Here is a 23,846-nt window from a genome sequence, read left to right as displayed (position 1 = left end):
TGTCTTCCCTTTTATTCCTTACATTATTGTATTTCAATTGTGCACGTTGAGAGTGTCATCAGTATTTAATTAATTGTTAATTATAAATTGCAAGTAGGCCTTTATAAAATGTTCAGTTTTTTTTGTTTTTATTTGTTTTCCAAAAAATTGGAATCAAAATTTTATGTTGAACAAATTGTGATGTGATATTTTTGCCAGATTGCCCACCCCTATATAATGGATACATTTTTTAAAAGCTGAACTGAAACTTTTATCTTGTATTGAACCACACAAATACACTGTCTATCAGGGTTGCCGCTGGACCGGAGGAGAAATAGGGCAGCGGCTCTTCTACTGAAAGCAAAGCAAATGTTTCATCAGTCATGATGAGGCAATACAAGTAGTCAGATACTGAGCAACATTTTATTGGCTGTTTTCTGTATCAGTCTTGTAGTTTTCAATGCTTTGGAGTGCTATTATTTAATTTAACATTCATTTGCTCCTAAAATATCCACGGAAATAATTGAAACTTAAAAAAATTGCTGCATCGATTATGGAACTTGCCGCATTGAATTGAATTGTCCATGCCCCGCATTGCATTGCATTGCAACAGACTTAAACATGCTTTCATACATCAATCAATTATTTTGTTAAATCAGTCATAAGACTGCACAGAGTTAGAAAATCACTCCATGTGGGTAGTATCTTCAAGTTATGTGGGTTGTATGTAGCCTATGCATGTACATCTGTGTATAGGTCTGTGTCCTCTGTTTCTTTGTTTTGTTTTGTTTTTGTTTTTTTGTCAGTTGTGCAATAGTCTTGTGATGTGATGTTATGTATGTGTATGTCTTGTCTTAAGCAAGTGTTGCTCAGGGACGCAATAAGAATTTCAGTGAAAACTGACAATAAAGTCTAATCGTATTGTATATTGCCGAATCGATTCTTGTTCACACCACTAGTCATTTATCATGTTATCATACCCACAGACCAGTTCTACAGAAGCATGCTGCAAGCTCTGCTATTCTCATGTAAGTATGTAAATAGGCTACCCTTCAGAGGAATGGCGGCTGCTTGGAAAAAATAGACGCTGTTAACACCTGTGTGAAGTCGGCACCCCATATGTTGAAAATCTGATTAAAAGCATTTTGGTTCGATTGTGCATCGTTTGTGCACGATTGTGCAGGCAAAATGAGCGTTTGTGCACAAACCCTCTTTAAGATATTTACATTTTAAGAGGTTGGTGACCTTAGGTCACTCAGCACCCCATTAACCTCCAAATGACTCAAAAATGGTTGGAATCGTTTGTGCTTCGTTTGTGCATGTTTGTGCAGGCAAAATTAATGTTTGAGCACAAACCGTTTCTATGTTATTTAACTTTTAATTTTTTGAAAGTAGGTCACTCAGCACCCCATTAACATCCAAATGACTTGAAAATGGTTGGAATCGTTTGTGCATCGTTTGTGCACGTTTGTGCAGGAAAAATTAACGTTTGTACACAAATCGTTTTTATGCTATTTAGCTTTTAATTTGTCAAATGCAGGTCACTCAGGTCAACCTCAGGTCAACCTCCCCCATCAACCCTCCCCCGTCAAGCTCCCTCATCAACCTAGCCTGATAAACCAGCCTAAATGTATTGGATGTCTTTATTTAGTCTGGCTCTGATGAATGGAGAAAACGGAATATTGTTGATGAGCACAACCCGTTGTCTTTCAAACCATGTCTGTGCTAATAGGCCAACGCTCTGACCAATCAGCGCAACTGACTGTGACGTAGTAAGCGCGACAGACAGCTGTGGTGGAGAGGGGACTGTAAACAAGGGAAGTAGTGAAGCTGTGAGCAGGACCGTGGATAACTTCAACGTTTTGAGATGGAGTCGGACTTTAGTTGTCGCTTTTGCCAAAAAGACATGCGAGTTGCCGGTGTACTACAACACTATACAAAACTGTTCCAAAGTTCAACTTCAGCTTTGTCGGTTTCAGCGAACGTCTCGCATGCATCGAGGAAGCCCCACGGTGTTAAACATACTTGAAAGAGATCTTCCTGTATTTATAGGCCGTCAGGTCACCTCAATTTTCGTTCATTCTCGCTCCACAGCATCCGAACACGATGCCCATAAGATGATGAACTGACCAAAGCTATTGTAGCGAGTCTGGGGGGTTACTTAAGTTGTGTACGCATCGGTTCTATGATTCTGTTCTATGGTTTGGTGGGTGCGAGGGCACTGTTGGGGTTCGAATAAGGGGAGCTGGGAGTTCTCTCTGTTTACTGTGAGAGATCTACGTAGCAGCTGTGCTACAGTTGGGTTACTGGTAAGCAGTGTAGCCCTACTTGTTCATTATTTTTATGTGGCGTGGCTGTGGCAACTGTCTCCATTGAACGGACACTTCTGTCTACATCCTGTGTGTTCCCTGGCTACCAAACGCTACACTATGTTTCACTTCAGAGAGGTTCGGATCGTGAAAACATCCAAGGGTATAGACGTTTACAGAAGGAATATTTTCCTTAGCTGAATGAGGAGACACGATACACCACGTGACCGCGCTAAACCAATCACGTTGCCGATTTGGACAGCTATCAGTCCTCTTGCGTTCCACAAATTGTACTAAAGTAAGGTTTTTAAAATATATATCTCTCTAAGGAAGACAGATTGATTCTTAACAGTTAAGAATGACCGTGATTAATTTCTATCTTGAAGAACAATAATGCATGAGGGTGCCAAAGGCAAAGACATGAGCCCAAATAGAAATAGGCCTACAATATCAATAATATCCAAGATCAATAATGATCGATAGGCTATACAAAGTGGTCCAACTGTTAAACTGTGCTTCAAAAGGCAATGCAAGTTACCTTTCATGATATATACATTAAAATAAATAAATAAATGGAAACAATTCCAATTTTCAGTGATATTCATGCATTTAAAGTGGGATAAATGGATCCTAACATTATCAAACACAAGCAGGTAATTGGAGTGCTTCTGGGTCTTCACCTTTTTTCCTTGGTGCTCATCAGTGTAGGGGCTGTCAAACTTGGTCCAGGAAGACAGATGCTGAGGCATTGTAGCCAAATAAAGTTTAAAAAAAAAAAAAAAAAAATGCAACCTTGAGTGCCTCAGCATCCGTCTTCCTGGATTCCTAACAGTGCTTCATTTATAACAAAACAATAATGCAAGTGGTGGTAGATCCCTTTTTAATCAATAATGGAAGCCATTATAATTATCAATATAATGAATATGCAGTTATTCATGTGGTAATTTATCCATTACTAGATACACAACACATACAAACAGTCATAAGTATATGCTTCAATAGACTGGCCTAACTGCATGGTTGTACCTAAACAGGAGGACTAGGGCATCGGTCTACAACCCCTTGGTGGCAAGGAAGATGGAGGCAAGGCAAACAATTACAGGCTGCCCTTTTAATGTATGCCATTGAAATGTTGACAAAATTATCCACTGTTGGCTCCTTAGTGGCACCTAGAATCCAGCTGACTAAATTATTAAGTACAAGAGGAACAGCTGTTTGTGCTTCACTGAACGTCTGTAGTCTTCTGCAGTGGGAGGCCATGGGAACAACGTTGTCCTTTTTCAGTGTTACTATCTGTCTGGCTCATTTTGCTGGACTGTCACAATCTGTTTCCACACCTAAGGGTCGAAGACCATATCTGTTGACAAAGTCTGAGCAGCAAACAACAATTCAGGCATTCAGTATTACAAGTGGTGGGGGTGAATAACACAAGATGCCGGCGGTCATGTCGGAGTCTCCTCTTCAATGTATCCTGTCAATAACAACAAATCAAACAGAAAAAATCATGAGTCATGAATACCGGCAAAGGGGGGCTTGATATTGTAGTTTCTTAACATGGTGGGCAGTGTGGCATAATGATTAGTGAGGTGGTCTTAAGATCAGACTAGGGTTGCTGACTCAAATCTCTGACCACTGCATACACCTCCATCCATGCCTAAAGTGCCCTTGAGCAAGGCATATATCCCAACATTGCTTTAAGGAAGGTAAACTATACTCTTTAAATTACTGTAAGCATTACTGTAGCATCACACTGCCATAAGACTTCTGCCTTCCTACTACAAAATAATACAGGTGGCAAGATGAATGGTCACACACATGTATGAAATTTGCCTTAATTTCGACAAATAATAAATTGCCTTGCAAACACCTGTAGCTTGAAACAGACAACAACTCCACTTGACTGAACCAGGCCAATATGTATTCCTCAATTTGTCTCATTACTTAGAAAATAATATATTATAAAGTACATGTGTGTTGGGCACACCCTTGTATGTGTATTTGTGTGAAGTTAAGATATGACTTACTGTTGATTCTCTGCTCTGGCAGGATCCCTCAAAACCTGGTATTCCGTGGGTAGCAACTTTTGGGTAACTGCACCTCGAGATCCACACAGTCAATGTCCTTGATATGAAGGTCCTGTGTAGGTCCTTTACTTCAGGAGCTTGCACAAAAGAAAAAAAAAGAATGTAGCTGGCAGACAAACAGTAGCCTATATTTTCGCTGGTGAACTGGTACAGTTGCATATTGTTAAGATCAAGCAAACAGACATGATCCTCATTAACATTCACACTACCTATTACAATCAGTGTGTTAACTTGTGACAACAGATTGTAGGCCTAATAGACTGCTGGATATTGTTAACACAGACCCACCCCTCAATAACTCAGATGGGGTGGGGAACAGTCCTTAACTCAAACACAACATTTGGCTATGGTAAAGTACAACCAAGACATCTTTCCACAGATGATAGAACTAGCTTACCTGCCTGTGTGTCTTTGATGAAACCTTTTTGTCTGTCAGATGTGTTCTCCTAGCTTGCCAAAACAATACCTGAAGGCCTTCCCTTTGTCACGTTTCCCCCTGTGGAAAATCAGTACGTTATTCTTCAATCACAAAGCAATTAAGTCCATATAAACTAGCTTCTTAGTGTTATTTCCACATCAACGGAACAATTAATTCAACATAATTGAGCAAGTGCGTTGTGAGAGATCATCGAGGGGCTCGATTGACTGGGTATGGTTTCTCGGAATGCTCACCGCACTGAAGTGTTTGAGAATACAATCACGCACAAAGAATGAGTCTCAGAAGTGTTTTCGTTGGTTTACTCGGTGTATTAACTGTCTGAATACACGGTATCAGTGTGATTCTAGTGTAGATCACTCCACCGGTATGGCACCATTAGCTCCATAACATCGATGTTATTTTAGTGCGACGCCATGTTGGTCTCGTCGAAGTGCAGTGTACTAATTTCCAAAGTGTAAAATTTAGGCAGCATCCTCTAGCCGCCGTACACAGCCGTTTATCTGTCATTCCCAGTCAATCAGCCCCACGTTCATCTCACACAACGTCCATGTAAACTTCAATCTTACGACCACAGACTTTGTTTAGATAGTCAACATTAAAGACTGTAAACTGAGATTAAAAGGGGAGACGTCCGGGGCGACAGTCCATCTGTTACAATGGCAACAGGGTGAAGCGTTTACCAAATCATTACCGTCATCTTTTAGGAATATACTTTACACACACCCTGACGTTGTTAAGAGCATGCCACTTACCATTATATGAGGTGAACCTCGTCCACTCCGAGGACCTTGTCTTGGAAGACAACACGTCGCGTTCAGCAAAAGCCATGCCTCCTGACTGCTCCGAAGACCAACTGGCACTGACGACATATGTTTGCTGGGTTATCGACGCCCAGTTGCATGGCAGTGAGTCCAAAATTGCTCGCCTCCTTCGCCTGGTCTACCATTAGGGCTAACAAGGGCGAGACGACTACCGGTACTACCATCGGGTTTTCAAAGAGCCCCATCATTTCGGCTACCAGTGGAACTGGTAGATAAGACTTTTGCCATAGCCTGTCGGTAACACGGCGAAAACGTCCTTCTTAAAAATGAATGAACGTAGAGCCTCCTCTTGCTCACGTTTTAACGAAAACCCCAAGTCTAATTCTTCCAAAACTGATGCCAATGCATAATCAAACGAGCGCTGTTCCATTGCCGCCGCCATCTTTCTTGTGCTTTCTCCACTGCCCAGCGTCTCACTGCTATGTCGTCACTCCCTCAAAACCCCGCCCCAGAACCCTCTGCCCCGCCCGCGTTGATTCAAAACACATCTCTGCGTTGTGATTGGTTTAGTTACCATCTTGCCAGATTCAGGGCAAGATTCAAAATGAATAGTTGTTCGATACCAGACCCACCCGCAGCTGAAAAATTTTCAGCGTCCAGCAGGTGGCGCTGGTTTACCAGGCTATCATCAACCTCCAGACTGATCCTCCATTGAGGCAGTCGGTTCATATGCAAAATAGGGAGGCGGAGCACTCATAGGGCTTTCAGGCCGACCAGAACGGAGCCGGAGCTGGTGCCCGCACCAGTTACGTTCGGCACTAAAGTGCTTATCTGCGAACCCCCCGTGTTCATACCGGGCTCTGAACTTTTTCCGCACGTGACTGTGTTACCCGGATGAACCTGCTGACGGCCACGCTGCGTCACGGTTCGCGGAGGAAAACCTACTATTTTGCGGTTCGCATTGCGAACCAACTTTCCGGTTCGTGAACGCAAATATCTTCGGCGTGAACACGACAGCCGGTTCACGATTAGGTGCGGGAACGGGCTCCAGCACGGTTCTCAGTTGGCCTGAACGTGCTATCAGAGGGTCACAGGCAGCCAGGGTGCTGAGTGACCTAAGCCCAGAGTTACTGCAGGAGCCATTACACAGACCTGGCAACCCTCTTCAACACTGATGATGTGAATGCGCTGACTCAACTAGGCAGCCCGACCGGCTCTGCTTGGATTGGACTCTATGATGACGTGATCAACAGCTGGAGGTGGTCCATCACAAACAGCAGCTTCTATGGGCCTGGAGAGACAGAGTTTAGAAAATGGAAGGACGATCAACCCGATACTTTAGCTGGGAACGATCTGTGCACTGAAATGCTGTGGAGTTGTGAAAATTGGAATGACGGAAAGTGTACGGATTATCGCAGCTTTGTCTGTTACGGTGAGTATTGATATGGAAAAACTGCATTAGACCTATGTACCCTTTACTGATGGGTCAATGACTTTTTAGTCATGTCAGGGTGATGCAATCAGAGCTCATGGGCCTATTCGTTGCGAGCAGTTGATGTTACGAAAGCATGTGAGCGAGAAGTTGTTGTCACGATGTGGGTGGTATTAAATACAGCGCATTTAAAGTCGGCCACAAATATGCACGAGATGATGATCGCACCAGTTTGATCGACTCACACACCACGTGTGAGGTGTGGAGGGACAGGTGAAGAGGTGGAGCTGAAGTGGGGAACAGTGCAAACTTGTGTTGGGGTGTGAGACAAGACGCATATGCCTATACATGTGAATGAGTTGTTGGCCAACCAGTTCATGGGCGCGTGACCTCAGAGGCTGTCTGCAGACGAGCATCAATGGGGATAAGCAACTGCAGGGGTTGAAAGGTCCGACTGCAGGCGCATTCATCCCGCGATAGTTTGACATGTCACCTGGTCGGTGCAACATGACTGAAATTTGGTTAGTTGGAAAGGAAATCTAACCATCATGCAGCATTTTTAGCCAGAATGCATTGCTGTCTATCTGCGCATTTAGCCGTTGCGGTATCTCGATCGGGCCTAATGTTATTAGATAGATAGATTATTTATTTGTCCTTTCGGAAAATTGTTCTGTGCCATTTTCAGTGCATCTGATACAATTACAAAGACATTACAATAAACAAGAACACAATGGACAAACACAACCCCCCCCCTCCCTCTATAGGACAAAAAAGACAGGTTGACAAAAAACCCAACATAAACACAGTAAAGTGCAGTATTCAGTACCAAAGTGCAATGTGCTATTCAATCTAAGTTAGAGTTGTCTTATTTAGCATGGATATACTAATAGGTATAAATGATTGGCGGGCTCTGTTTGTCTTAAATGAAGGCATCCTAAACCTCCTACCTGAGGGCAACAACTCATATGCTTGCTGTAAGGGGTGTGAGAGATCCTCACATATGGTATTTGCCTTCTTTACCACCCTTGCTTCAACAGTCATGGCCATGCTATTTAGTGGCTGGCAAGCAATCTTGCTGGCCATGTTGATTATCTTATGGAGCTTATATTTATTAACAACAGACAGGGAGAAGTACCAGGCTACAGAACAGAAACATAAAATGCTCTCAACAAAAGAATGATAAAAAACCTGCATCATATCCCTATCCACTTTAAATTGTCTTAGCTTTCGCATGAAGTACAGTCTCTGCATTCCCTTTTTGTAAATAGTGTCGGTGTTGTATGGACAATTTTTTTTGTTTTGGACATCCTCTTTCGACCGGTGACGGAACTTGCAGCAGCCGATCACATCCACAATGCAATTCAAATTCCGGACATCCGGAGCAAAGAAAGTAGATTGGATAAGGAAGCTCTCTTGAGGATAATGCTGGAAAATGCATTGGCCACGGTGTAGTACAGGGCGTAGCCTGAGAACATGGTGCACATGGGCAGTTTAAAATTGTGACACCGGAAACTCATTGTGGGTGCGAGCGGCATAAAGTTAGCTTTTGGGGAGAAGAAAGGCAACCATTGTACACCAATGACCGGTTTGGATATCCTTTGGTTGACATTTGTAATTAATTCAATTCAATGGCGTTTTAATGTTTTGTTTCACATCAGTATTATTTTTTCAGTTTGCATTATATAGGAGGTAATGATCAGTATGTTCTCGAAACACAACTAGCAAGCATAAGGAACGCAGAAGAAAATGAAAAGGTGCGTGTTGGAGCCAGTGGTAACAACGTATGGATCGGTCTGTACAGAACCAGAACTTGGTCAGACGGCAGTGACTCTTCTTTCAGACACTGGAACTCGAGCCAACCTGATAACCTGAATGGTGAAGAACACTGCACTGCAGGCACGTGCGCTCCAATACGGCAGGGGAGGCAGTGCCTCACCAGAGAATGAGATGCAGTAAATGTGAATAATAGTAACAATAACAAGTTTAACAACTATTGTTTTCGAGCATCTGCACCATAACTACCATTTGTGCAGTAGTATTTAAACAGTTTCAGTCATTTGCGTGGCCAAAATTGTAATCATCAAATTGCTCCGCATACGCTGAATTTGGGGCAGCTTCGAGTTTGCCTTACCCCGGATTGCGCAATCCCTTGTTAACAAGCTTGAGCGCATGCGCCATTTGCTCGTTCTGTGTATGCAACCTGGTAATATTGTATTAAACGTTTTTATACACTTAATGGAAACATGAATGGTGTGCCCTCATTTTCCTGATAATTTTTCACTATTTTCTACGTGTGATTATCATTTCTTTACTCTGAAAGCTTTGGCATAACGCCCACTGAAAGATACAGTGGTGTGGCGAGCTGCAGCTTGGCCTCACCCTCGTTCTGGCATTGAGAGTCTTGCTGGGAGTTACGTCATAGCGACTCATAAAAGTTCATAATACTGCAATACTGTCAGTCGGTGTCATTGCACCTAGACACTTTTCTAGTTTTGATCTTTTGATGTGTGCGTGTGTGAGAGAGAGAGAGTGTGCATGTGTAAGTGGGATAGGGAGATCTGACCCTGTGAATATATGTATGGTAAATATTTGTGAATATACGTATGTGCAATGTTGTGTGTAATGTCCTTGTGTCTTTTTCTATGCTTCTGTATATGTACTGTATGCTACTTGACACCCTCTGGATCAATGAATGATAGTCTACTCTACTCTACTCTCTACTCTACAGTACTCTAACATGTCACACTGAAGCCAGTTCACTACAGGGCCATGCAGCCTCATCATTAGTAACACATTTGCTGGTCAATTAATACCAGATACATGAAAAGATAAAAAAACACTATTTGAGGCACTCCTTACTAAAGTTTAACAAGTCCGACAGGCGGACAACAGATGCGTCCGTCTATGCCCGTTCTGAACCTTTTTTGCCCAAACGCCCCCTTGGCCTCCTCATAACCTGTCAAGGCAATTTATCAATAAGCCTACCATGTACTGTATAAGCCTGGATTTGAAAAAGTACCATAGGATTTCAACAGTGTTGGGCAATTTACTGAAAAACTGAAATGCATTGCTGATTACATGTTACTGTCTTTTCAAAATAATCCCTTACACTACATTTAGCAATGTGGGGACCTAAGGCGAATTTAGCTTAGGGGGGCCATCGGTCCATCCCATATCACATTTTTTTTTAACATAAAATCTCTATTTTTGTTAGGCTATTTTTTTTTTAATCACGATTTTTTATTTAAAATAAATAAATAATTACAAACATAAAAAACAGGCAAACATTACAATGAATTACAATGAAACATTTCAATGAATAGGCTATTTGCAATTTTGCATAGGCCTACATTAAATAAACTAAAATGTGAAATTCTCTTTTCACTTTAATATGAGAGCAGTGATGTCCCCCCCCCTCACTGAAGTGTTATTTCATGTGTGTGCATGATGCTGTCACCTATTTGAAGTGACGTTGATGTTGGATTTCATGGAATACTTTTAAATGCCGCTTTGGGAAGAAAACAGAGTAGGCGACAGGTGAACTGTATTTCTGTCAAAACAGTGGTTTGCAGGCGTTTGCGTTTTCACGTGGATATTGTCTTCGTGGGCCGTAACAGACAAACCGTAAGTTCCATAAACTAATCAATGAGACATTGGCTACGTGTACATGATGTTTTTAAGTCCGATTTAATAAATGCGATTTAAATAGATCGGATTAAGAGTTATTTTGCGATGTGTATACATGGCACTTTCACTTAAATGCGATTAAACGTCTGGGGAAAATAAAGCATTGCGATTGGACTGGGGACGCACGTGCTTAGCGAGCCAAATAAGGCACGGGGGCGTGGTTCAATGCCACCGAGATGCAGGTCATCTTCCCCACGAAAATCGTTGCCTCAGGCGGACTGAAATCACAACATTTCCCCCTTTCTCCCTGGATCATTTACAATGCTACATTAGCTACCCTGTTAGCATAGAAAAACGAGTGGTCAAATGGTAATGTGGAGTAACTTTGTTGTGCTTCATTACTTTGTGGGGCACTTTTACATCAATATATGGAAGCCACAACATTTATAGTCGGTAGGGACTTTAAATTAAGCAAAACTTTCATGTGAAAATCAACAGGAAGTGCTGCCATGTTTTTCTCATTGGCAAAGAGCTTTTGGTTTGCACGCATGAGCTCCAGGCCAAAACTGAGCGACTGCCACCTTGTGGACACAAGAGGGAATCACAAGAGGGAATCACAATTCAGAAACCCATCACGGGAGGGCGGACGGACGGACGGAAGGACGGACGGACACCAAAGCCTCTTAGGCCGGAGATCCATTATAGCGTTACGTCACGGTGCCCATCCATTTGTCAGTTTGACGCAAGCCGTACCAACGCATTCAATTAATTTTCAATAAAATGCGGCATATCGCCGTTACCGGACTCGCAATGCATGTTGGGATTCCGGCACGGGGAGCTTGGGTCCGGTGGCACGTCAAAAAGTTGAGCTCTCCTGAAAGTTATGCAAATTAGCAGCGGCTGACGGACTGCGTTACCCAATGACTGTTGATTACATGAAGATGTCCCATGATACCTGTGGTCATCACGAAGGTGCATTTCCTACGGTAAAAGTAGATTTTTGACATCTGTCGAACTTTTGGATGTACAAAATATAGACTACAAGCATGTATGTTGCATGTGCTTATGATGCCTGGGTTCAAATGATTATGTTCGATTTCGACCATAAGCATAACAACAGGAGGCCAAGCTGTGTGTGAAAAAAACACATGTGCCGAGTTCGGTAAGAGCATTTTGAACTGTAATTTAGGGGCAGTTGGTTTGCTATATGGATAAAAACGGCTAGAAATGTAGATTGATATGCTTCCTGTATGTAACTCCCGGGCCACGCGAGCTGTAGTAGCAGTGCGTCGACACTGGGACATCCAGTACGTCGAGCTGCGATAACGTAACGCTATAATGGATCTCCGGCCTTATAGAGATGCTGGGACGCATCTAAAAGCCTTTATTAAATACTGGCTACATGCCTAGTGCGTTTCGACCCATTGTCTTCATCAGGGCATGCCAAACAATTGCAGGTGAAAGGTATATCAGGTAAGGAGGTAGAGCTAGGTCACATGACACAGAAAGCCCGCCCCTCCCCAACCACTCAAGGTAAATACAAACAACCATTTATCAAAGTGTCTCCCACAACCAAAACAAATAATTAAAAACAGTATTTCATTATCTCAATCTACCATCTTTTTCATCCCACAGTCCGATTCTTAAGTTCATTCAAAGTTAAAAAAAGAGATATTTACAAAAATGGAGAAAAGTCCACATCCTCATTGAGGCCCGGAAATGTTGTGGCATTCAATTTAACAATCCACCAAGTTTCCCTTTGGAGAAGCCGTTTTAATCTGTCCCCACCCCTTATGTTTTTATTTATGACCTCTATTGCCATTACTTTCACTGAGTTCAGATCTGTGTGGCCAGCTTCTCTGAAATGAACAGCCATGTTCAGATACATGTTGTGCATGGATCCACTTATTATTTATATTAGGTTTTATCTGACGATCTTGTGAAATGACATTTCATGAGATAGCCTATTGATGTCCATTAGGTCAACTCACTTAAATATTCAGTCCAGGGTATTCAGGCCCAGAGAGATGAAAATGAAATGTATGTATTAGATGGGGGACCCTTTAAGATGACTTTGTCCTGGGTCCAACGTGTTAGCGGCCCTGCTTACAACCATTTTGTGTGGGTGACTAAATTATATGACATCTTTTAAGTTGTTGTGGTCTGCAAACATTTTTTTAACCACACAATTGTGCAAATAAGCACTGTGGTCAATATTATCCTTGGACAGGGCATGCTTCACACACATATGTTGTCAAATTTCTCTTCTTTTTGTATCACAGAGGCAATTCTGAGAAGCTAAGCATCGTTGGCCATGTTAGTGTTGGCTCTATATACAGTACGTTTCGCTTCCTCTTTATGCATCCCTCTATTGGCCTTACTTTGCACATTCACCATTTCTATAGACCCCTTTAGAGTTTGTAAACAGGTATGACGTAATTGGCTGTGTGTGCACCTTATCTGAAATAAGATAACGGATGCTCGCCCTAACCTCAGATATGCAGTGGGCACGACGGACAGTTGTATTCCTGGCGATGTCATCAATCCAGTCAGTAGTTTAATGTCTTGTAACAACAAACATCTCCTATGCTTCTGGAACAGCCTCTTCCCTCTTAGAATAGCATAACAAGGAATCTCTATTTTTTATCAACATACACGCTTCAGAACGGCAGTTTTTCTCTCTTTAGTGTCTGCACTGTCACCCAGTATTACATACAGAATCACCACTCCCGATTTCACCCATGCCTGCATGCCTCCTAGTGGCCGCTGTCGAGACACGACTCTGAGCGTAGCAGCCCGTTCTTTCTGAATGGAGTCTGCACTCCCCCTACAGTGCAGTACCACCCAGGAAAGTGGAGTCTCTCGTAATATCCTTCCAATATCTCTGGTGTGTTTGAGGCATTCATGAGGATGTCAACTCTGAACGGGTCTATAGCTGATCATGAAAGACACATTATGTTTGAATGTAGAACCTTTTATGATAGAACCCTTCATGTAAAACCCTTTTATGACTCATTGTTAGGGAGTGTCCAGTTAGGTACACAGCAGTAACATGTTCACACCACATGAGAGCGCTGACTAATCTCTGAGTATCTGGGCCTATAAGGGTCAGAGGTCAGAGGCTCATTTCATAGAGAGAGCTAGCCAGGCCCAGAGCCATACAGAGGGAGAGTCGGGCAATCTCCACTGTGTCCTAGGGCCGACTTCCGCATTAGCAAAATTTGCTGTTTTAGCGTCTCAGAACTGCTTAGCGTTGCGAATGTTAGTGCCTAGAAATGGGCGTAGCTCACAGCAGATGCAATGCAGGGAATATGACAAGACTCGCTATTCGTAGTAATAACTTCAGATAAACATCACAGATGGTAAAAAAGTTGTGATTGTCATTACCGAGACAGTTGATAGTTTACATATTTGTGGTGATTACCCAGCAGTATAGTTCGTTAGTCCTTATTTTTCGCTTTTTATATGGTGGTTCTATGTTGAGTCTATGGAAAGACAGCCACTTTAGGCACGACCTCGATCTCATTGAAAGGCGGGGCTGCAATTTCTTTCCTGGTCCTCCATTTGCGTAACTCTCCCTCTGTATGGCTCTGGCCAGGCCGTGCCCTCCCCGTCACACAACACCTTCAGTGTTGCTACTAGTCAGGTCAAGAGCAATGCAAGTACTTTCTGAGCTCCCGAAAAAACGGGAACTCCTCGAACTTTGTTAGGAAGCAAACAACCATTAGCAAACCAAGGGAGGTGGGTCATCCATGGCGTTTGGGAAATGTTAATTGTTATTCTCTTGGTCAGACCAAGTCTCGGAGAGATTTGAAAGTCGATGATAATCAGGCTAAGAGAGAGCCACCTGGGGAATAGGTAAACACTGGATAAGGCCTCACATGCTGGGTCTTTGTGGCTAGCATTGGAGCTTGCATGCTCGGAAAAAGTGTTGAGACTAGCTGTATGACCGTGGACACTTGGACCTTTTGTGGACCTGCATATTGTACCTTCTTTATTTTGATGTATTTGTCCGGGGGTTTGCCCTCCACCTTGTGCACTTGGAGGAGAGTCAGTTTGTTGAAGGCTCAGGGCTGGCTGTCAAAGGGAGAAATGTGCTTGCATTGGCCCAGGGCCTTAGACGGTAAGCTTGGTTGCCCTTACACCTCCATTCATATACAGTAGTAGTATACTATCACATTAAATGCATACATGTAGTGTTAAGATGTTAGTGCGGGTACTAGCATTGACTTCCTAATATTCATGCTCCACACACACACACACACACACACACACACACACACACACACACACACACACACACACACACACACACACTTTTGAGAATCAAATGTCCAAGTCACCAACGTTGTCATCTTACCTTAGCCTGGGCGAATAGCCGACTGTTGACTCCGTCAATCAGTCTGGCAAAAGCCATGAGGAATCCGTCTCCGTGGACGATGGGATATGGTCTGATTTTACTCTATCATTTAAATTAATTGAAGTTCCATACTCAAATTAAAACCCGTATTGTGCTTTATTAGCATGCCTGTTACGTTATAGCATCGCAAAAGCAAACAAATAACAAAACGAAAATGTGAATATAGTTACCTTAACCAATCAGTAAGTTCGGGTTCGGGTGAGTTCTACGTCACCACTCTCAACTGTTTGCTGATTGGCTAAACACTGAGAGAACCGAGCTTGAGGCTTTTGCCAGACGATGTGCGGAGCCAAAATCTTTGGGTGGAGTACATGGATGGCGTCGCCAGACTAATCTTATCTGCCTACAGTGGCTTGAGCAGGTCAGTTCAGGGCTTCACACAAACATGTTTCCTCTCTTTGTTCATCTCTCTAATACAGTAGGTCTTACTTGTTGTTAATGTGGTGGAATTTGGTGATGATGGCTAAAAAGAGTTGAATTGAATGTATAAAGCACATATAGAAAAAGGACAAAAAAAACGTGTTGTATAGGTAAGAACAGAACCGGCCAACTTTGTGCTAACAATTTGAAGATGTGAAAGAAAAAGCAGACATGCATAAGATAATCAGAAGAGGGTTCAGATGGAAAAGTACTGAGCTTGCTTATTTTAGGGGACACATTAGGCCTACATGGTCGCAGATAAGATCACTTCCCCTTACAAGCAACACTTGAGACTGCACGTCACGTAGCCTACTGTATAGCAGACACTCAGACATACGAATTGTAGGCCTACATGTTTTCAAACTAAGCTTCTGGTTTTAGACAATGATTCTGTAAAAGACAAGACGAGATGTTCTAGATAAAGGCTTGTGCAACTAGCAGAGAAAGACGTGATAAAACTTCAGCGCTGCTGCTTCAAGCAAATGGAGAACTAGACTGAAGGGGTGAGAAAAACCACAGTGCAGGGACAGTTGTTTTTAGACTCTAAGGCAGAGAGGAGTGAAAGTGATAGTGTAGGCCTACCATTTTTTTTTTTTTTTAGAAATAAGCTCATATTACACCTACCCTTGAGTTAAATGATTGAGTTTTACTCTTATACCTCCAGCTGGTATTATATATCAGATATAACATACAATTGTGTATAACGTGTATAGCATACAATTGAGTCAAATAATAGCCATAAGGGTATTTTTCATCTGTAGTCCTCGGACAACAATTGTTGTTGAAAGGAAGGTATTGATCACAATAAGATAAGAATGCTATGAAGGGATTAAGGACACAAAGAACACAAGATCAATGACTAAAACGTACTCAGTGTTGCCCTGTTTTTAACCATTTCTTAAAACCTGATTGGTCCTCGAAGTTTCTCCTCCAAAGACAAGAAGGCATGAAACGACATAAAATTCATACAGTAGAAACTGATTCCCACTCCAGTGCAATCGTAATTTAGTTATTACTCATTCACAAATATTTGAAAATGCTTTGTTAAATGTTAACTATTATTATTGAATGTTAAAAAAAGTGTTTATAAAGCTTGTTTGGGTTGTTCTTCTAAAGTGTTACCTACATTTCTGTTGTTGACAAAGGGAAAAGACTCATTGTGTGGACTTCTTTAATAGATGTTGTGTATTAAAAGACCATGTTAGATCGTCAGTGTGGACACCAAAGTATTTAAAACTCGTGTCTCTCGCTACAGGTTGGCTGCTGTGGTCATGCTAAGCGTATAACACAGATGTAAACTTGTGTGATTTTTTCCTCTCCTCCCCCTGATTTTAGAACTTTGTAGGGAATGGTAAAAAAACAATCGCATGTTTGAATTTGGGCGCAACGGTATCGAGAATGCTAACAATCCCATATTTTATATCTTTTTAACAATGCAGTTCAATTTTAAACTGCAGTGATTCTAATATACATTACTCACATGTTCAGAATGACTAAATACTGTATTTCATGCATAGTCACCCCCAAACATCAGGTTTGACATGCACAACTCACAATGACATGCACATGAAGTGATGAAGTGACTGATAGTGTGGCTTCAACTTCCTCTTTATTTTCACATCATGTTTAGTACAGCACATCATAGATGCCATTCCTCACTCCCTCACCAGAGAACCTTTACACTTCATAGACACCAAACAGAGAGAGACAAAAATGGATGAGGACATTTATGAAAATGCTGATTTTTTTAAACACCACAACACCAGCTGAAAACATTTGTATGACTGAAGTTCCTAAAGGATCTCAGCAGCGGACTGAGAATGGTGAACCCCAAGATAAACCCCATGGAGGACAACACCGTAAGTAGGCAATGCATTTTCCATCTGTGACTTTTATTGTTACAGTAAATCACATCATGCTATTGTTCAAAAACACTTGCACTCATGTTCTCCTCAGGTCGCCTCAAACTGGCTGTGGTGTTGGTCTGTGTTCTCTTGGCTGTTACCATCACACTTTGCGTCACAATTCTGAGAACAAAAGAGTTAGAGCTCGAGAAAGTCCAACTACAACTTCAATACAACAATATCACAGCAGAAAAAGCCCAGGTAGATGTAGACAAAATGTTCTCATGTCACATTTTGTGACATGCTACTGCAGTGGAATGATTTCTCTGTGCATAGGCCTGTCTCCAAAGCATTACATTTATATTCTATTACACTCAGTGATCCATATCCCACTCTGTTCTATTCTAATCTACAATTCCAGTTGGAGACCAAGTGCAGAGTTGAGAGAGATGAACTACAGAGGCGTCTTGGTGAACTAGGTGAGATCAGAATTCAATAAAAGATTTGTTCTGTTTCAAGCAGGTTATATTCCTTTACCGTTTATAATGTGTGGGCAAAGTACTAGGCCTACTTTGACTTAGTTACAGGTATGTGTACTTCAGTCAATCATTGATTATTAGACAATTTTTTTACAAATTGAATTGAACATCACTGTATTTTCTATTGAAATGAACTATTGTAGGGCCAATGCAGGCTACAAGCAAACTCACTAGAGGTCCTGTAGTGCCACCCAGTGGACACACTGACTCACTACATGGGTTTCCAGCATTGCACTGATACCACTGAGCCGTGGCCTAATGTCTAGGGAGGTGCTCTTACTGTAAGATCAGAGAGTTGCAAGTTCAAATATCATGCTTACCTCTCCCTACACCATGGCTGAAGTGCCTATGAACAAGGCTCCTAACTCCAGATTGCTTCAGGGACTGTGAACAATACCCTGTAAATAACTCTAAGTTGCTTTGGGTAAAAGTGTCAAATAAGTGCATTTTCGATACAAATGTCATGGTAGACTAGTCAGATGTCCTGTAGTGCCACTTGGTGGACAAGCTGACTCACTGCATGAGGTTACATGGGAACAGCACGACACTAAGACCACATCACATGATGATCCAGTAGCAGTAGTGGAGTCCCTCATAGAATCAGCTTTAAAATGTAGTCTGAACATGTTGATCACCAACCTGTTACACACACAACTCCTCAGCTATCAGGCATTTGGGAAGCATCCACTCTATTCTGTTGAAATATGGCCAACACTGACATGGGCCGTCATAGAATATCAAATGAAGGAACATCTGTCACTGACAATATGTTTGCATAGAGAACAGTGGTTCTTAACCTTTTTTCCTTAAAGCATCCACATATCTGTGCCCAAGACAAGCCGTGCACCCCCACCCACACGTGTATACCCACTTAAAAAATGGTTTAAGTGATAAATTACAATGATTCTCGCATGAGACATAAATCAATATCTTTATGTCTTTAAATGAATGAGAGACAAAACATGCTTAAATTTGGTTTTGATTTGGCCAAATTATGATGTTCCGAGCAGAGTTTTGGTCACAACCTCAACACAAACAAAATTGTGCGCACCCCGTGGAATCTCTGGCGCATCCCCAGAAGGTGCCCACACCCCAGGTTAAGAACCACTAGAAATCCAGACACCACAGGAAGCAAATGTAATTAACTAGGCCTACTGGGGATGGCTAATGACGATTCAGCTTTTTCCTGATTGGCCGACAAATCACCATGAAGTGCATCAAGATTGTCCTCCTGTTTCACTGATTGGTTCTAGTTCTAGCCTAGTGCATGCAGTGGTATTTGAAAAACATCCTCTTATTCTCTCAGCACATGGAGTCTGTGTTTGTCATATGGAATAAATAAACATGACTTGTGTGGATAACCTTTTCTACCATGCTCATCCTCAGAATCACATAAGATGAAAAACATTAAACAACATGCAGGTAAGTGTGAAATATCATCACCAGTATCACATGTGTTTCCTTGCAAAACATCATGTTGAACTATAATATCATGATGACTTTACAACTTCAACACTAATTTGAATAGCAAGTACTTTTGTATACATTTAACCAGGCCTACATTTTAATTTGTTTTGGTATGTTAAGGAGTTGCACTGTGAAATTGGGATACAAGCAAAATAAGGTTGTAGATATAGAAATTGACCTTCATTTCTATATTATCAACTAGTGGATGTGACCCTGGATCCTGACACAGCAAACCCCCATCTCATCCTGTCTGCTGATGGGAAACAAGTGAAGATTGGCGCATGGAAGAATCTCCCAGATACTCCAAAGAGGTTTAGTCATGCTGCCAGTGTGTTGGGAAGAGAGGGCTTCTCCTCTGGCAAATTCTACTATGAGGTTCAGGTTAAGGGGAAGACTAAGTGGGATATAGGAGTGGCCAGGGAGTCCATTAACAGGAAGGGAGACATAACACTGAGGCCTACATATGGATACTGGACAATAGGGCTTATAGATGGGACCTACAAGACTCAAGCTGATACCCATGTTCCCCTCTCCCTGAATGGAACGCTTCAAACAGTGGGGGTGTTTGTGGACTATGACGCAGGTCTGGTCTCCTTTTATGATGCAGATTGCTGGGATCATATCTACTCATTTACCAATGTGTCCTTTACTGAGAACATCTATCCATTCTTCAGCCCCGATAATAATAATGATGGTAGAAATTCAGCTCCTCTCATAATCACCCCAGTCTTGTCCCCAGTGCTTGCCCGATCAAGTAAAAGTGCATGTGACACTGGGGTGGGTGGGTAATTTTAATCTTAGGTTTGCCCTCTAATTCTCTATTAGAATGACATCGCTTTATGTGCGTTTCATTAGGTGATGGGCATGAGGGATTCTTATGAGAATTGCAGATTGGTGGAATCATATCCACTCCTTTATCCATGTCTAATTTACTAAGACATGCATGCTTTTATCGCTCTTGTACTCAACTTCATAGCCTCAGCAGTCTTCATACTCAGCCTGTGTACTCTATATCTGCCCCATAGTGAGTGATCCAGTGAATGACAGTGTGGGATGGTGAATTTCTGTCCACAGTTTGGTTAGATTTGGTATTATGCTCAATCTTGTTAATAGTGCATATGTCATATTAATGTGCTCATTTGAAATCATTGGTTTAGGACTAATTTAGCTTACGTGTAATGTATTGAGTGTGTACATATATGTATCGACCCACTGAAAGTAGCCTAATGTGTTTATAACTCGTCATTTTTTATCATTATTGCCAAATAGATACATTTTTCATTTTCAGTGTATGAAATGTTGAATTGCTGTATAGGCTCCATAAAGCCAAGTGTGTCATCTCATTTAAGTGGAGGCTACAGTGCAGTAAATGACTAAGCGAGTCCATTTTTGAGTTTCATTGTAAATGTCCAGTTTTACAACTACAATCTAGCTAAATGTTGCCTTTTATTATGTTATAGGGGACGCACTGTAATTATAATGTATTTCAGAATGTGACACATTATGCACACAAATAAATGTTTCAAAGACTAATAAAATATATGCATTTATCTGCATGTGACGGTTTATTTGTCTTATTATATAGGCCTACCTATGTGTCCACAAACTCTCAAACACAATCCCAAACACTCTCATCTATCACTAGGATGGTGTAAACCTTCACCCATCATCCCACCCTGCTATCAGACGTCATCAGTTGACACTATACTGCTGCATTATAACACCTCTCTATGATGACTAGTGAGATCATATGAAGTATTTCAATCAACATTCATGTTTAAATGTATTAAGTGTATCTTACAGTGCTAGTGTGTGTATGTGAGTGTATATGTGTCGCCCGCTTCTGCGTGTGTGTGAGTGTGAGTGTGTGAAATGTGATGATCACAGCCTTGCCATTGTACAGTGTTACAGTATGCTTTGTCTTCTGTGTCATTTTGTCATTTCTGTCAGTGTCAGTCTGTGTGCGTGTTTTTTGTTGTGTACACCCTTGTTTGTGTGTGTGTGTGTGTGTGTGTGTGTGTGTGTGTGTGTGTGTGTGTGTGTGTGTGTGTGTGTGTGTGTGTGTGTGTGTGTGTGTGTGTGTGTGTGTGTGTGTGTGTGTGTGTGTGTGTGCTCTCTCTCTCTATCTCATTGATCAACATCAATCAAACTGCCAATAATGCCTAATTAAAAGATTGACATAAACTTTGAATAAATGGTGAATGGCACAGTTGGAACATGATGGCCATCAAAAAGAACTCAAAGAACTCAGTGTATGTAAAATATAACTTGAGTGAAACGTTTACATGTACAGTATTAGGATTAGTTTCTAGACCATGATAATGATGTGAAGATTTGGCATGTGTGTGTGTGTGTGTGTGTGTGTGTGTGTGTGTGTGTGTGTGTGTGTGTGTGTGTGTGTGTGTGTGTGTGTGTGCTCTCTCTCTCTCTCATTGGGTGTGTGAGTCACCTCTTTAATTCCATGCGGAGCGGTTCATCCAGAGGAGTTGTATCCCCCCCCCCCCCTCCTCACACCACCTGTTGCTCCCAGCACTGTGTGTGTGTGTCTGTTTCCGTTTGTGTGTGTATATGTCAATTGTGTGTGTGTGTGTGTGTGTGTGTGTGTGTGTGTGTGTGTGTGTGTGATCAAAGTAAAGCCGCAATGGCACCTTTACCTCCACTTTGTCCCATTTTGTTACCATAATCACTCCAAATATTTTAACTGCCGCCTGCAAACCACTTGTAACACAGTAAAGAGGTAGAGCGTGAGAAGATTTGAGGAATGGAGAGATGGAGCGAGCGAAAGAGAGAGAGAGAGAGAGAGAGAGACAGAGAGAGAGAGAGACAGAGAGAGAGAGAGAGAGAGAGAGAGAGAGAGAGAGAGAGAGAGAGAGAGAGAGAGAGAGAGAGAGAGAGAGAATGTTGAAAGATGGAGAGGCAGACATGCCAGAGGCAGTAAAGGACTGGGAGAGTACCGTACTAGTGCTCACTTGTGTGCTGTTTGAAATCAAATGGTTGAAGACGTGCAATGGGCAGCGATCTCATCTCATCAGCGACAGTCATTTTGGAAAGGGAGAACCTGTGACTGAGAAGACACAGAACGGTCTCTGCAAACAAGAAAAGACAACAATGGACAGATCACACAATGAAGAGAGTAGAGGATGGATGGATGAATTATAATGGCACCACTGTCAGTGCCCATGACGTTCAATGATTCTACACTGCTTTGGTACTGAGGACAAAGTTGTTTAAGTGGAGTTACTGAGGTGCTTTTGTTGTGTACGGTCGGCACTTTAGCACTTCAACCTGCACATGTGCTGTAACTATCTAACTGACATAGTGTCACTGTCATAGAATAGAATGTATCCATTATGTGCGTGCTGGTTGGGCACCTTATAATACCTCCATGCATCCAATGCCTGTCTTCCATATAGCTTTCTGAACAACCTTACTTCAGTCAGTAACATGGCACGTAATTCAATTAATTCAACACGTTCAATTTTGGCTGAATTCACTAGCCTAGCATTTCCCATTGAAATGACTGGGGCGGACTTGTTCACTGTCTCCAGGTCTACTACCTCCATGCTCTGATCCTCCTGAGAGGGATGTTCACTACCCTGATGCATCAGTCGATTTCTTTCACTTAGTTGTCAAATCAAAGTGGAATTGAACAGAGGCACTTGGTGGCAGCTGCCTGGCTAGATGTTCACACCAATGTCTTTATGTTCTCCTGATTGATCTTCTGGTGTTTTTGATCCTCAGCTTCGTGAGGAGCTCATCAGAAATGGGCTTCCAAACAACACCAGTTTGAGTCTGAGAAGAGTTAACTGGGCCAACCCATGAAGACACCCATGTCTGATTGAACATACATTATATAGTTAACCATTTTCATTATTGCTGTAACCTTGCCGGACAAACCCAGGATATTTTCTGATTCTTCTGTAATAAACTGTTACAATGAAGTCAAATCTAAAATGATCCTCTTTAAAGGCACTATACTGCATTCTGGTGCCATTTTGAATTGTCCATGTGGAGAAAGCACTGCATGCCGTCCATCATCAGCAAATGTTTGTAACCAATGACATCTTTTTTTTTGAACACCAGTATGGTAGGGGAAAGCAAAGTTGTGAGTCCCAGAACAGCATGGGAACTATGGGTGGTGATAATTTAGTCACTCAACTCGCTAATTGTGTAAGAGGTCTGAGCAATGCAATGCAAATACTTCAGTTAGCACATTCTTCTCACTCCTTTGGTATGTATAGTTTATCATTCTTGCATTTACTGTATATTGCACTTCAAAATGGCACCAAAGTCCCATGTGGTTCCTTAGTTTAAAAGCTGTGATTTATATTCATTTGATAATAGAATCCAGCCTAAATCATTAACAATGTGTCTTTCGTATCAATAAATCATTAATCATCTCAGTATCGTTTTGTGAACTTCAATGATCACAGTGATGGAGTTTGGCCATAAGATGGAGGTATAGTCCACACTACACACAGCACAGAATGTAGAACTATTATATGCCCACTAAATTGTAAATGGG

General features: G+C 41.9%; 1 protein-coding gene and 1 long non-coding RNA gene across 3 annotated transcripts; one reads left to right on the top strand and one right to left on the bottom strand.

Annotated features, from left to right (window-relative positions):
* Positions 1–3,636: 3,636 nt before the first annotated feature.
* On the bottom strand, positions 3,637–5,670 carry LOC134437704 (uncharacterized). 2 transcript variants are annotated; one of them, XR_010032460.1, is made up of 4 exons: positions 5,564–5,670; positions 4,770–4,868; positions 4,313–4,449; positions 3,637–3,759 (listed from the first exon to the last, which is right to left on the bottom strand). It is a non-coding gene; the product is annotated as an uncharacterized LOC134437704 (long non-coding RNA). The 2 variants fall into 2 exon arrangements; XR_010032461.1 differs by lacking the exon at positions 5,564–5,670 and having other exon boundaries at positions 4,770–4,988.
* Positions 5,671–19,181: 13,511 nt separating this feature from the next.
* Positions 19,182–23,070, top strand: LOC134438028 (E3 ubiquitin-protein ligase TRIM39-like). The gene is made up of 3 exons (XM_063187617.1): positions 19,182–19,276; positions 19,524–20,075; positions 23,063–23,070. Exons 1-3 carry the CDS (start codon positions 19,252–19,254, stop codon positions 23,068–23,070), a joined length of 585 nt encoding a protein of 194 aa, XP_063043687.1. The 5' UTR covers positions 19,182–19,251.
* Positions 23,071–23,846: the final 776 nt, after the last annotated feature.

This window comes from Engraulis encrasicolus, chromosome 21 (assembly GCF_034702125.1).
Source record: "Engraulis encrasicolus isolate BLACKSEA-1 chromosome 21, IST_EnEncr_1.0, whole genome shotgun sequence".
Classification (NCBI taxonomy): domain Eukaryota; kingdom Metazoa; phylum Chordata; class Actinopteri; order Clupeiformes; family Engraulidae; genus Engraulis; species Engraulis encrasicolus.
Note: the sequence above shows the minus strand (reverse complement) of the source record. Positions and strands in the feature narration are given on the sequence as shown.

Excerpts from the sequence above, each read along its gene's own strand:
- LOC134438028 (XM_063187617.1), top strand. The coding sequence starts at position 19,252 with ATGAAAAACATTAAACAACATGCAG. Across the intron at positions 19,277-19,523 it reads AAACATTAAACAACATGCAG|TGGATGTGACCCTGGATCCT; the intron begins GTAAGTGTGAAA and ends ATTATCAACTAG.